General features: G+C 37.1%; 1 protein-coding gene across 1 annotated transcript; it reads right to left on the reverse strand.

The window, feature by feature from the left end:
• Positions 1 to 223: 223 nt before the first annotated feature.
• LOC119491392 (probable E3 ubiquitin-protein ligase HERC6) lies at positions 224 to 14334 on the reverse strand. Its single transcript, XM_037775369.1, has 23 exons — positions 14074 to 14334; positions 12547 to 12697; positions 12363 to 12439; positions 11978 to 12205; positions 10086 to 10177; positions 9855 to 9982; positions 9475 to 9629; positions 9149 to 9204; positions 8959 to 9050; positions 8781 to 8840; positions 8563 to 8659; positions 8255 to 8435; positions 6595 to 6746; positions 5152 to 5271; positions 4927 to 5025; positions 4551 to 4730; positions 3256 to 3396; positions 2842 to 3008; positions 2591 to 2657; positions 2434 to 2504; positions 1800 to 1983; positions 1087 to 1189; positions 224 to 937 (listed from the first exon to the last, which is right to left on the reverse strand). The coding sequence occupies exons 1-23, from the start codon at positions 14291 to 14293 to the stop codon at positions 702 to 704; spliced, it is 3057 nt and encodes a 1018-aa protein (XP_037631297.1). The 5' UTR covers positions 14294 to 14334; the 3' UTR covers positions 224 to 701.
• Between the last annotated feature and the right edge of the window lie 1848 nt (positions 14335 to 16182).

A 16182-nucleotide genomic window follows, 5' to 3' on the forward strand; every position in this document is an offset into this window, starting at 1 on the left:
TTCTCAATTATTTTTATATTATTATATTTTTATTCACAAACCGCTAAATTTGCATTTACACATCCTTGAGCACTGCAAACAAAAATGTCACCTTTTTATCCTCGCTCTTTGGGTCTTTACATTTTTAAGCTAAATGTTTAAATGTTTAATTAATAATATAATATATAAAAAATATTATTAAAATTACTTTATTTTCAACATCATAATAAACTGCAAGCCAGTATTGAAGAGAAATATATTTATTTAGTAGGTTATTAAGGTACAAGGGGCAAGAAAATACATTTCTAATTAACACATTTTAGTATCGTTTTTCTTTTGTCACACAAACATAACATATCTTTTTAATCTTTCCTTCATATTTTTGTTTGACTTGCCAAAGCTGAATAATATGCGGAAACACTTGTAACTCTTTGTAATAGTTAAATAACTCTAGACTGCGCTGCTTCATCAATATAAGATGAACAGAAAGTTGTCAAAAAACATTATCAAACAAGACTTTAACATTTAACGTGGCAGTGGCATCAAAACAAATAAAAACAAACACTGTTTCTCTTAACTGCTAAATCACCAAACATGGGCTGCTCAGCTACTTGTATTACCATGAATCTCAAGTTAAAACTTACTTTACAACATTAATAGAAGAAAAGATTGTAGCGACAGAAAAGCCCAAAACTAACGTTTATAAAGAAGAGGTCATTACTTCATTCTGTATTGTCTACTTCCTTCCGGAAGCCTCTGTTGTGGTTGATAGCCTTGAGGAGCCTGGTCTGCATGGTCCTCTCCGCTGGGTATCTCTCGTAGATGGGCAGCAATAACAGACAATGGCAGGTGAGGGATTCTGGCAGATGGATCTCAGAGGCGTCGGGCAAGACGGCGACTCTCATCTTGATGCTCTCCATACCCAGGAAGGGTACGCGTTTGCAGCCTGTGAGGAACACTGACCACAAAATATAACAAATGAATTAAAGAAAACTTTAGAGATTACAAAGAAAACATCAAAATGTTTCTTTCAGGTGAAACTGATAGAGAGAGCACCGCTCCAGCGTAAAGTCAAACTTGATAAATTATCAATCATATAATACTTACAAAGAAATTTTTTCTTTTCCTCCGCTGTCAGACCCTCAAACACCTCCCAGAAGGTCACGATGTTTGGATGCATTTCATGGTAGTCTCCTTCATAAACCGTGTTCTGTTTGGGAAAATACAGTTGTGGAAAGTAACTAAGTACATTCCTGTACTTAAGTACAATTACAATACTTGTACTTTACTTGATTTCCATTTTATGTCACTTTTTTTTACGTCTACTACACTACAATTCAGAGTCTACTTTTTACTCCACTACATTTATCTGAGATCTATAGTTACTAGTTACTTTTAAAATGAAGATTTTCCAAAAAAGGGAATCAATCAGCAAACACTAAGTAGCTTTTTTTTTATTGTTTTGTCTAAGTTAAAGTGTGTGCTGATGCACTTTGTGTGCAGGAACTTTAAATCTCTTCTTGTTGGTGTGTTCGGGTGATCATGGGAAACTCTGAAACTACCAAAAAGCACTGAATTCATGAGCTATGCTGTCAGAAGTGTCGGGAGTAATGTCACATACAGATACATGAGTTTATACATGAAATAACTAGTCATTTAATCTTGTTTGCCGTATTTTCATACTATATTCTTGTTTAAAATTATATATCTTACGACATAAGTTAATTTAAAATTCTGAATATCTGACTTCAAAACGAGCGAGTAAAGATTAATCTCAGTATCTACATTTCTGACTTAAAGACTCAAAAGTTTCAGCCGACCTTCTTGAACACCTCCCAGTCGTAGTTTTCTTGGCCCACGGTCACCGCCTGCAACTCCTCAGGCTGGAAGAACTCCACCACGTCGATGTCACACACCTTGAAGAAGCCTCTCTTGAACGCTTCAAACACTCCCTCCACTGATTTGTTGAAGGCATAGTTGACGAAGGCGTCTATGAACTCTTTTCTATTAAGAAAAAACAGAATTACCGTCTTGTGGTTGTATACCCCCGCCTACCAGTCAAGTTGCAGTTTACATCCATGTCTGTCCAAAATGTTATCCTATTAGACATTTGTGTGAAATTGCCATAATTAACATATGAATTCTTGAGTTATGGCCAAAAAACGTGATTTGTGAGGTCACAGTGACCTTTGACCTTCTAATCAGTTCAACCTTGAGTCCAAGTGAACGTTTGTGCCAAATCGGCAAATGCCAAATTGTGATTATTTTGACTGATTTTGCAATATGATTTGAGATATTAGAGGGAATGATAATATTTCCATCATTATTCTCAGTTTTCATTGAAAAACAAATTTAAATGATTATGGTGTAATACGCTTGTGAGGCAGACTCTAAATCTGAGCTGCTGTGAGGGCTGTGCAGATCGTTACATACAGCTTTTCTGTGCAAACATACTTGTTGGATGCTGTGACAGGTTTTCCAGCCTCTGTCGGATCAAGCTCAACTTCCTCACCACCCCAGGACACCTGTTATGAATGGTAATAACAGCCTGATTGGAATATTGCAGCAACACGTGTATGAAATAACACCGTCTGTGATGTAGTAAACCCACAGTGAAAGTAGTCTCCAGGCTTTTGACTACATCAGGAGTGTAGTCCTCCAACATGCACCGCCAAGACCTGAAGACACAGTGAATACACAAAAAGATCAGTTTAACACAACTAGGACCCGCAGAACGTGTTTCAAATCAAAACTACCAAACAGACTATATATATATATATATATATATATATATATATTTCTGCAGTTATGCACAAATGATCACTGTCAATAAAACAACAATACAACAAAAATAAATCTTACTCTCCCATGACGGGTTCAAACTCCTTCATGTCGTCCATCGAGGGTTTGACTCTGAGCAGCTTCTTGAAGAGAACCAGTGGGAAGGGCATGTGGACAATGTTGTGGTTGTAGAGAGCCAGGCCACACAGAACGCCAAACAGGAAGTAGGTCTTCTCCTCCACTTTTGGCTGTTTGGTTGATGACCAATGATCACAGGATGATGAGGTCAAATGTACAGTTTAACGGGGCATCAAATATCAGATAAAAGCAGAATTGATTGACCATTATTTCTTCACTTGTATTTTACATTCATAAATGTTTTGGAAGTATTGTGCAACCACAAATAGGGCAATTCAATCAAGTCAAGGGATTTGTTTAGTGCTTACAAAAAGGATTAGTATATGTATGGTTTTCTCTGTAATGATGTGGTCTTACCTTGGGAGGGAACCAGGCCAGAGTCTGGCTCTCGTTGTAAAAGACCATCTCAGACTCGGGGGCCATCAGCTCATCAAACACATGCAAGAAGAAGTCCCTTTTGTTGACAAGCATCACCTTCCTGTTGTCTACAAATTGCACCTAGGAAGGATAGAATAATGTCTTTTTAATAAGTGTCCTTGAGCATATACTGTATATACATATATCCATGCACAACTTCCCTGACATCCGTTTTGCGCTTGTAATAAATGGTTTTGTGGGACTTTCAAATGTATAATTACTAACTCTGACAGCTTCACACAATCCACTAGTTGCTACAATCAACGGCCAAATTTTTAACTTTAGTCAAAAGAATTGTACATTTATTTAATTCTCATTACAATAAAATAAACTTTTCTAATGGGTATTGGCATGTTTCCAGATAGTCATGTAAATTTTATCTTACATTTTTACTGTAATTGACATTTTGCTCAAGATGAACTCAATCGATTTTACACATAATGGAAAATATGCTATTAAAGGGATAGTTTGGTGTTTTGAAGTGGGGTTGTATGAGGCACTTATCCATAGTAGGTGTATTACCTACAGTAGACAGCGGTCGGTACGCACCCAGCTTGGAGAATCAGAAAGGAGCGATCCGTTTAAGTGTACATTATATTTAGAATATTTTCTGACGGAGAACTGAACTGAAAGTTAAACGTATTTATACTGTTTTTGTCATCTGAGCCTGCTGGCTTTGGAGAGAGCAGAGATAAGTTTCACTTTCAGTTCATTACCCCATCGGAAATGGTAGTCTGACGGCGAGATAAAGTGGTGAAAATATTTTTAAATAAAGTGTACATTTCAACGGATATTGATTTTTTTTTTTAGGTGAGCTTTTCTTTTAGGTGGCTAAAATATGTTTTGCTGCCGGCCCCGTCCACAGCAGTACATTGCTTTGCTACTGTGCTGGTACTCCTGTCTGTTTCTCCAAGCTGGGGGCGTGCCGACCGTCATCTACTGTAGGTAATACACTGACTATGGATAAGTACCTCATACAACCCCACTTCAAAAACACCCGAACTATCCCTTTAATTTGCAATGTGGGAAGCGTAGGACTAAATCTTCTAATATCTCGGCCTCTGCTGCTACAATTTTGAAAATTTTTCGTCTCTTGTGAGTCCCACAACTTTACAAAAGTGCAAAACTACGCCGATGGAGGATCCCTTTAATGACTCTGACATGAAGTAACATAAACACAAAAGCGAAAATGTTTTGCTTCAGAACACTAAAGCTTTGGTTTATGTCGTTTTTACCAAAAGCTCCCTTTTGAAAGCGCAGTGGTCGGCTGCAGCGAGCTGTCTGAAGGTGTCCTCGACCAGGTGAGTTCGTCTCAGAGTTAGCTGGAGGACCGGGGCCGGGGCAGAGTCCAAGGGATGTCCCAACATCTCCTCAGGACACATCAAAGCCATTCTATGAATGATATGCTGCGCCTCCTGTAATTACAAAACCCTTCTTTATAAAGAAATCTCGCAGATGGAAAGTTTAATAAAATTACACAGTACAAGATATATATATTCTTTAAAATGAATGCTCAATTTAAAAAACAACTGCGGTCACATTATGCAGTATCATTAATGTAGAGCTTCAGTAAAATGTTTACAGATTATCATTTTATAATACATACTGTACCTTCACTATGGCTGCATGGATGTTAAAGACCTCCACCTTGCATTCCAGTCTGAACAGGAATGGGTAGCGGCAGAAAATGACGGGTGTGTTTTCGTCATCCTTTAAGAAAATGATCAATGATTTACCAAGAAATCATTTCAGCAATAAGTATTAAGTATTCAGGACAAAAGGACAGATTGTTCCCCTGAAACATCGTGTATACTGTAATGTACTGTATGTTTTTACCTCCACTTTGGAAAATTGCAGCCAAAGAGCGACGTCCATGTCTAGCAGCACACTACCAGCGATTTCTTCGATGTAAAAGGTGCTCAGTGGGACTTTGTAGGTTTTTCCAGCTTTGTTAGCCTGTAAAAAAATAAATATACATTAGAAAAAAATATTTTCATTCGATAATGTATAAAAAAAAAAACGCCAAGCCATCATTGGACAATGTGGGTCAGACAGTTTTAAGACATCATCTTGACCTCTAGTAACTTGTGATGGGACTTCATTTAAAAAAACATCAAATAATCAGCAATGACACTAGTTTTAGCCTCGGTGTTAATTCTGATTACACAAAAGAACACATGTTTTGCAAAACTCCTTTAGAAAATGACTCTGCCAACTTTAGAAAATGGCTGTCAAAACTGGCCAAAAATTACATTTTAATATTCGGTAACACTTCATTTCACAGGTGCTCAAACTTCTTGGTAATTAGGTGATAATTAGCAAGTAAACTATTTGAAATTTCTTTGGAATTACTGCCAAATTACCCCAATATCTACCTCAACATTTATCGAAAATAACTTTACTATAAACATTATTTAATAATTATATTCTGCTATTTCCCAATAGCTGGTAATTTATTTAATACATTTCCAGGAAAAGAATACAAAGTTAATTGATATGCTTTATTTCCATGTCCGCTTATAAATAGATAATAATTAGCAAACAACTTCTTTGACATTTCTAAAATAAACTCCCTGAATCATGACATTAGCTACCAGGTTACATTTGTGTAGACAATAAGTCACACAATGGTGAGATTTGTGCCTGATCAGAGGTGTCTGTCTGTCTAGTTTTGGTTTTCCACCTCCGATGAAGAGCAGCGCACAGCTGCTTCTCAAGGATAAGGGCACTATTTTAACAATTATATGCTATTTTAGCATATAATTATTAAATAATGTTTACAATAATGTAATTTTCGATACATTTTGAGGTAAATATTGGGGTAATTTGGCAGTAATTCCAAAGAAATTTCAAATAAGTTACTTGCTAATTATCACCTAATTACCAAGAAATTTGCAGACCTGTAAAATGACGTGTTACCAAATATTCGTTCTAAAAAAACAAATAGATTCAAACTACTTGAATATCTAGCGTCCATCCTCCGACAGCCGGATGTTGTTGAATTATTCCTCACTCAGCTTGACCTAACATTATATTTCATTTTCAATTAATGAAAGTGACATTGTGTGACTCACGTCATGCGGTGCATTCAGCGCGTGCGAGGCAGAGTAACGCTGTTTTTTTCACAATCAAATATTAATTTTCATATTCGAATATCTGTTTTTACTATTCAAATATCTATTAGAATTTAGAATATTCATTGACAGCCCTAAAAAGTAGGCTATAATAGATCTAACACTAAAGCCTCTGATGACTGGAATAAAAACACACAGCACTGACTTTGTAGAGCAGCTTGAGGACTTCCATCAGGTATCTGACTCCTGGGTTGTGAGTTGTCAAGAGGCCATTTCGTAGCATGAAGGCCACGGCTTTTTTGAACACCAAGATGTGCTTCAGTAGTATGGAGGGTGGCAGGGAAGACCACTGGCGTCCTGCAGAACAAAAAACATTATAGGACTTAGATGGTACGGTGGCACTGAGAGCTGCAAATTAAGAAAAAAATGTAGCCAAATTCACAATATCTGTGCAGCATTTAGACAAAACACCACAAATAGAGAAAACAACCAAATACAGAAATGTGCCACAAGTAGCAGCACACAACGAAAACTGCTTCCAGGGGGACACTAAAAAGGGATGCACATGGCTGGGATACATTCGTTGTGGCCATGTTTTTTTGGCTTATGAAATTATTGATCTGATTAAGTTATTTATCTGACAAAATACATACAATTAATTGTCAAACAATTTATGTTAGCTGGCTATAACGAACGTAAAACGTTATTTGAGAACCCGTAATAGGGGACAAGCAAGTTAAACTACCGGTAGGTTTTGCAGACATGACTAACAAAATGAATCACTTTGCTTAATTTGTTTATCAGTTAACAATTAAGTAACTGCTGCCCCTTTCTTTCATTACAAAAAGGGTCGGTAGAATTATTATTCATGAGGTCAAACTGCAACTTATTTTGACTTGTTTTAAACCATTAACTGAACGATTTGTAATTTATTTTCGTCCTTGAACGTTACCTGGTGACAATTCTGAAAATAACTACAGCCAGCTACCATAAAGATTGCGTGTTTCACAATTAATCATAATAATAATTCTAATAATTTCATTTGTATAGCACTTTTAAAGCTACAAAGCAGAAACCTATGTAAGCCCTCCATATGACATACAAACAAAATTAAAGCTTCATAAAAATGAAGCACATATATCAAGCAGCACTGAGCCCATACGTACACAGAAATAGTTCATATAGGTAAGTAAGATGTGGATAAGAATAATAAACTCATATAAAAAAAAGATGAAAATATTAGAAATGTGTATTTTGTCAAATTATTTGAATTATGGGTTTAATAATAAACAAAAGGCTCACGCTAGGTTAACAGCAGATATCTGCAATAATATGAATCATGCAGATCACTATGTTAAAATATACCATGAGAACATAACTACATTTTAGCTCATATTCCAACACCACTGACTTCAATAACTTAAGCCAAAAACCATGGGAACAACAAGTGTCCCAGCCATGTGCATCACTTTTTAGTGTCCCTCTGGACTGTTGTAGTGTGTGCTGCTTGCAGCACGTTTCTGTATTTGCATGTTTTCTTAATTTGCCACCATGTGCACAGTATATATCAAATTAATATCTCACATTTTCTCACGTTATCTACTGATGACTGTATATAGTTCTATATTGTACATTTTAAAATCTGGTTGGAATAGGTTCTGTGAAAAAAATGTAGCACTTTGAGGGAAATATAAACTTTTGATTGAAGTGAAAAGTTATATATTTTTATTCTGCAAGGCCATATTCAATATTTAATGTCTAATTTTGTGATATTTGTCAATACTGTACAGTAAGCTCGAGGATCATTGCATCTCCCCAAACCTGTGGCAAAAAGACGAAAAATAAAGTTTGCTGTAGTTGTATACTTAGTGTTTCCAGAGTCTTCTCCTTCAGATCAGCAATAATGATCGCCAGCGGCATCACCCTGCTTATGACATTAGAATCCTCTTGGAGAAGAGGACACGTCAGCAGAATCAGGAAGATCTCTGGAGATTTCAGGGCAATTCTTGAAGCGAAAAGCCAATCAATCAGGTGGTTAAGGTTAACCTGCAAGGAAAAGAGATCTATGATGACAATGTTGTTGTTGGTGGGGGGGGCTAGTTTTCTCAGTCAGTCAATTTATGAGCAAATAATCTCAGTGATGCATGGAAATAATTAAAAGTATGTTCTTTACTGATTGTTTGATCCATGGTACTGCCAGCAGCTGGTCGAAAGCTCTGCTAGCTGCCTCAAGGTCCACAGTTAAGGCGTCTGCCTCTGGTGGAGGCCCACTGATATCAAAAACAAAGCATTAAAACAAAGTACCAGAATGGCATCCAGATTATCTTTTAATTCTGAAATTTACTCTTTACTATTATAATTTAAACAGTAAACAGTAATAAAAGGACTCACTCGGCCTTCGTGAAATTTGCAACAAGACTTGAACTTGTCAGAAACATCGAAGTTATTTCTCTGTTGAATAAACAAAGAGGGAGCCTTACAAACACAGTAGTTAAAGCTTATGAGATTATGATATTTCATATGTGCAGCTGCATAATTACAACCATAAAGTAACTATGAAAAAAAGGACCTCTTTGCCTCTGTGTTGCCGTGTCTCATTGACAGCCATTCAAGCAGTTTTGTCTCATCAAGACGCCCAATTATCCGTCCTCGGTCCAAGCTCTTTAGAGACAGACATTAGATTTAACTAAATTAAATCTGGGTATCTTTCTGTGAAAATCTGTCAGGACAATGAGTCTTTAAATAGGTGAACACATTACCTGTGTAGGTGAAGTGTAAGTGAAGTTTGTATTCCACCCAGCTGATATTTTCAGGTCTGCATAAACAAATAAAAACACATTTTGTGTTGTCATTTAAATCTGCTAGTCTTACACCACTAAAACTGATGATTTAAAGGGAGTTCCTTTACAAATCAATATAATTAAATATTGATTTAACTGAATATTTTACTGCCAACATTTTTGAGGAACTGTCCAAGAATAAAGACCATCTTTAACTCAAAGCGTCATCCAATAGTCTTTGGCAGCCATATTACTGCCTGATATGCATCTCCTATTAAAACAACACACTGTCCACAGATACACACCACTGGGTATGGCTTCTGCACTGTCAGTGGTCCACGGAAGTTGTACCAGAGTGGGAGTCGGACTGTCCTCTGACCGTCCAGTCCCAATTTGACCTTTGGCCCCATGGCCAAAAGCCCACAGCTGGCCGGAGGAGCCCAAAACCAGAGTGTGACGTCTGAGAGACAAGAAACAATTGTGAATTTAATGAGAAACTTATGATGTAAACACATTTCATAAAGTACTTCAAGTTAGATATTCTAAAAGTTATTGAAAGCATGATTTTATGATGCCAAAACTAAGTAAGCCTTCCTTTAAGTTACTGTGAGGAACCTTTAACTGGTTATGAAACAGTCTCAACACATTTTCAGTGTTTCACATAAGCACCCTCTTAGTTTTTTACCTGCCACATGAAATCTGAGAGGCGGGTCCGTCCAGGCCGTCGAGCAGTCTGGGTCTCACTTCATTAGCAGAGGATCTGTGACCGAGCTGACCGTGGCTTCCCTCTCCAAAAGTGAAAACCTCGCCATCCTAGAAATCACAGCATCACACAACATCATGAGAAGCAACGTCTTTGACTGTAATTATCTTTACTATGTGATAATTCATGATTGTGGCGAAGTCAGTGTGTTACCTGTGTTAACACAGCAGTGTGTGCCTCTCCACAGCTTATGAAGGAGACACCCAGAGGTTTGAGGGCAGGCACCATACAGATGTTGAACCTGCCTATTAGTGATGATGAAAAAAATATTTAGTTTGCAGCACAATGAAAAATACTTTAACTTGTTTTCCAAGTTACTTTATACAAGCAAAGATGGTCACCAAAAATAACAAGTCCCTGCTCATTTTGTATAACGTGAACCCAAATTTAAAAAGCTGTATCATCACTTTCATTTGTCTATATCGATGCTACTTGACATATACTGTATATCTTTTTTGTACATCATATATGGCTACATAGATAGAAAATTGAGTCACAACTTGGGAAATGGGTTCATTCCTTTCTTTCTTTTCTTAAACATAGCGGTCAAGCAGGTGTGAGCGCAAATACAGGCAACGCAGGCCGACAGGAGTTCAGGGATTAATTGAAAAAGGGGAACAAACACAAGCTTACTGGCATGTCCAAACAGAAGTAGTATAGAGTCCACAGAATAAATACAGGTATGGAACAGGGAAAAGTGCACGCAGGTAGATAACAGATTCCAGTTAGGTACAGGGTCCCGGGATTCAGGGTAAAAGGCAACAGAGGATTAACCACAAAGGTGCAGAACAACAATTACAATCTGACAAGGAGTGAGCAGAAAAGAGCTGGTTAAATATCTGCAGGGCTGATGAGTAAAGTGGGAACAGGTGAGCAGGTGGGTGGTGAAGGTCAGGTGACAGGGACTGGAGGGAAAGGGGTTATGGCAGGACAGGAGGGAGTGGCTTGTTATGGGAGTGAGGAGACTGGGACAGGAGAAGAAGTCAGAGGGCATCTGGTGGACAGGAGGAGAATGGCGATGAATGGGTTTGAGGAAGTGGCAATGTGGCTGGAAGGAAGGACAGAGAGGCAGAATGTGACAATAGCTGTTACTGGAATATTACTAATGCAGGAGAGCCACAAACTGGGACTAGAGTGATTTCAGTTTTTCATAATGATAGCTCATAGTTAGCCCAAAACACAAAAAAATAGCTAATGTTAAAAAGATAAAACTGCAGCATTAATGCTCATTGCCTGAAGGTGGTGCAAGTGTTAAAGTTGCAGCATTTGTTACTCTTTTGGCCTGTAGGTGGTGCAGATTGACATGTGTAGAATTGGTCTAACAATGACCATAGTTTGTGTATAAGAAGTGGATGTAGTCACAGTGATGTCACCCATTGGTTTGTGTTGCCTCAAGTGTGGCATTTTGGCCATTGCCATCTTGGTTTTTAGCCGATGCCATCTTGTTTATTTGGAACCAGAAGTGACACAAGAGGGTGGAGCTAAGTACAACCGAACGCTGAATAGGACATTTTTAGGCGACCAAAATGTTACAATTAACTTTCATGAACTGAAAACACACTGTGAAAGGGTTAAAGTTGTAAGACGAAAACACGGACAACTCCCAGACCGGACAACGCTGTGGTAGCGACCTGTCAATCACAAGGTAGCCCCGCCCTAAAGCATACCCTGTTTTATGGTCTATTTGACTCTAAATGGGACCATAATTTACTAAATGAACATCATGCTGTATTGAAGAAGACTTGAAACTAGCGATTGAGACCATTAACTCATGTTTACAAATTTTACTGAGGTAATAAATCAAGTGAGAAGTAGAGTCATGTTCTCATAGACTTCTATACAATCACACTTCTTTTTGCAACCAGAGGAGTCGCCCCCTGCTGGCTATTAGAAAAAATGCAAGTTTAAGGCACTTCTGCATTGGCTTCACTTTTCAGACCCGGAGGTTGCCCACTGATAAAGACCAATGAGCTTGAATTTATGGAAAATCTGCTGCTTGGTAAGTGTGAGCAAGCGAGTTTGTGACTCAGTTAAAGTATTTGTACCCTTCTCATCCACCCTGTTGAGCCCCAGCTGGCCAGATTTATTGGCTCCACAGCAGTACACCAGGCCTGGGAGCGTGAGGAACAGAGAGTGGGTTGCTCCGGCTGAAATCTGGGTCACCGCTACGCCGCTCAGAGCGCACACCAGGTCGGGTACATACTGCAGCGACACCTCCTTCCCCTGGCCCAGCTGACCATGACTGTTCGAACCCCACGAGAAGACATCGCCGCCTGTAAAGCAGAAAAAAATGGAGATAAAATAACTATTTAAACACACTAAAATTGTATTTGGCACAGTGATATAGTGATTACTACATTACACATGACTGAACATTACATTGCACTGTTACTTATAAACACAAAGATGTCATCAGTGTGTTTGTCTTACCTTTAGTCAGTGCCAGCGAGTGGGTGTTCCCACAAGCAACTTGAATAACTGGTATTTGCAGTGGTATCGGCACCTGACTGCATGTTGAAGAGACAATAATACGTTAAAAAAATGAAAACAAAAGCTGTGCTGACTTTCAGTGATGAGTATGCATGTTGATATATTCCATAGACTGAGATCTTGCCTTAGTCTGCTGGACAGAAGGTTTGGTAAAATGCCTCGTTGTCCATCCTCTCCTGCCCCCCAGGAGAACACCTGTCCAGATGCACAAACAGCCAGGCAGTGGTCCTGACCACAAGCTATGGACACCACATCACCCAGACCCTCCACACGAGCTTATACAGGACAACAGACAGAGAATTATAAACAGAAACTGGGATGTAAAGTGTGACAAACAATATATATCTAAACATAATAAACACAATCCGATACTATACTAATCAGTCTAAAACTGTACTTTTTTATTTACTTAAGTATTTTAATTTTGTGCTACTTTATACTTCCATTACATTGAATTTATAATTTCTAATTACTTTTCACATGGAGATTTCACACCAAAACATAAGATAGTCTTAATATGATGCATTGTTAAAGATAGATAGATGATAGATGTACTTTATTCATCCCAAATTGGAAAATTCTTGTGTTACAGCAGCAAGTTATCCAGACAATGCACAGGAACAGTAAATATACAATAAAAATACATATCAACACTAGAGATAATATCTATAGTATACACAATATAAAGAATATAATAAGAATACACTATAAATATACCAGACTACTACTACTAGCTCAGAAAATATAAAATATGAACAAAGAATAACAATAACGTATTACATACAATAGCAAAGTGTGCAAGTTACACTTTAAAATAAAATTAAATGAGGTAGTAAAGTAGTACATAGTAGTTTATACATTAAACTATCTAGTAATCAAAGGAGTTAATAGTTCCACCTTAACCTGCTACAACAAAAATTTTGCTTAGCCTACATGTGGATGCATCAATAATAAAAAAATATAATATAGTATAGTATATAATAGAATGTAATATGTATTTTATTATATAATAATAAAATACTACTTTTGATAGTTTAATCATCATTATCAATAATCATCATACTGTCTGTCATCTTGCAGGAGTGTATTGTGATATTTTGACTTTCACTTTAGTATTTAAATACTTCTACCACCACTATTATAACTACATATCCAAACTTTGAATGCATCACTGTCATTGAATGTCAAACTTTCCAACCTGCACTTGAACTCAACACGTAATAATAAACGCTGAGTTAACTTTCGTTGCCTTCACTGATCAGAAGGAAACGAAAGTGAAACTTAGATCAACTAATTGGCACTGTCACTGACTGTCTGACTGATTTACACCTTAAGATAGATGCGATAAACTCATTAGTCTATCAGTAAACACTAGATAAAGTCCCTCCTTAAATGAAATTGTCTTCGCAGACATTAGTGAAGAAGAACCAAAGAAAATCAGATAATAAAACACTTCTAAAGATACATAAAAAAACACGTTTTTAATTTTAGACTAATTTAGAATTTAGAATTTAGAATTTAGAATCTTAGAATATTAGTTACAAAGCTATTATAATAATAAATTCAACTTATGTAGCGCTTTTAAAGAACTCATAAAGACGCTTATAGCACTATGTTGTCTTCTTATGTCGACTATTTTTCTACTGCCTACCTGGTGTCTTCCCATCTTTGCGTTTCTTTCGTCCAAGTTGTCCCAGTGCGTTGTGTCCACATGATAGGACTCCTCCATCCTTGGTGAGGAATAAAGTGTGCTGGTCTCCGCAGCAGATGTTGGTTATAGCCCCGGGGACAGTCCAGGAAGCCGGACTGAGGGCTTTCTCTGGACAGAACTGTCCACTGGAGCTGTCTCCCCAACAGTACAGCTGCACCATGTCTCCACCTGGACGCAGCAGCTGATGTGTTTACTGAGTCTGGAGGAGCGTCAATTTATCCCAGTTGATGTTGCCTTCAAGTGCTGTCGGAGATATCACAACCATAATCAGAAATATGCATTTGAGCTACTCATTCTGCGGATGTTAGACAACAAAATGATATATATGGTTTTAAAAAAAAAACACTAAAAGAGCATTACTTAAGAAGAAACTTTAGTAATTAATAAGTATTCTTTTTTTTTTTTTTAATATACTTTATTTTTTCCCTTTTTTCAAGGCTGTTTTCATGTATGCAATCCACTGTTTGTAATTAAAACAGTCTATAAACCAACTTTTAAGTAGATGAGCTTACAGACAAACCCATCAAGTACACTAGTGAAAACAACCTCAACATTTAAAACCAAAACAAAACCAAGGAAAGAAATAACAATAACACTAATAATAAGTCCTGTAATTTACGAGCTTACCAAGAAGCCAGGAAGGCAGCACGACAGCAACAGAAGTTGCTAGAAGAGATCTGCTATCTTTCAGAAGTCACTTTCGATATCTCTTAATGTAAAAAACAAACATTTACAGACACTATTTTCTTACATTTCTGGCAATATGACAGGTATTCTTACAAATACAACATTTTATTTAGGCATGTTGAAGTTGCATTGATTTTGAATACAGAAACAGAGATATAATAAGGCATTTATACTATATTATTTTATGATTACGAATAAATGTATAAAAAAATGTGTTAACAATACATGCAGTAGCTATTGGCTCAAACTGATCAGATATTGGTTTAGTTTTCACAGAAATGAAACTCAAATGCTTGGTGGATTTTTCTGCAGTGAGGTGTATCCTCCTCATCCTCATCCTTATCCTCAGCATCATCATGGTTTCAGACTAGCTGAAACTGAAACAAATTGTGCAGCAGTTTCCACAGAAGTGTTGGCAGAACACATTGACACATTTTTTATTTATTTATGAGTTTATTTGACAGGGGCAATAAATAGGCATTGTTACACTTAATCAAAGTGCAACCGATGCAAGGTATATAGGACTTCTAGCCATAGCTAATTTGCAGACCTTGTCCCTGGTTAGGCTTTTAAGAAAAAGAAAATAAATTTAAAAAAAATACAGAATAGCACATCTTACATAAAATCACATAATACGACATCGTACATTACAATCAATTTACATATGTACTGTATGTTCCCAATCAAATGCAGTATTTTTATTTATATACCACACACATATGCACATACTTTGTGTGCTATCACATTTATCATCTATATAGATATATTTTAAAAACACAGCCTAACAACAATGTAATCTTAAAGGTACAATGTGTAAAATTTGGCGACATCTAGTGGTGTAGTTGCAGACTGCAGCCGACTGAGTACCTTCTCACTCCTCTCTTTCCAAGACTGCGGTAACGTGAGCCGCCAAGTGGAAAAATCGTGGTAACGCCGTTCACCTCGCTCAGAAGCCATCCTCACCATAATAACACTACTTTAGGAGCAACAGAAATCAGACGGCGGCTGGCAGTACCACGGTTTTGCACTTGGGGGCTCACGTGACCCAGTGGTGGATTGTAACTGAGTACATGTACTCAAGTACTTTACTTTTTTTTGTACAATTTTGAGGTACTTGTACTTTATTTGCGAATTTTCATTTTCTGCTACTTTATACTTCTACTCCACCACGTTTTAGAAGCCAATGTTGTACTTTTTACTCCACTACATTTATTTGACAACATGAGTTACTTTGCAGATTCCGATTATTAATACAAAATATAAATCAACTAATAAATTATAATATATCATTATGGATTAAGCTATTGTAGTGTATAATCAGCCTTTTTACTGTTATAATATATATTGTATTTACTGCTTTGT

Source organism: Sebastes umbrosus, chromosome 7, assembly GCF_015220745.1.
Source record: "Sebastes umbrosus isolate fSebUmb1 chromosome 7, fSebUmb1.pri, whole genome shotgun sequence".
NCBI lineage: Eukaryota > Metazoa > Chordata > Actinopteri > Perciformes > Sebastidae > Sebastes > Sebastes umbrosus.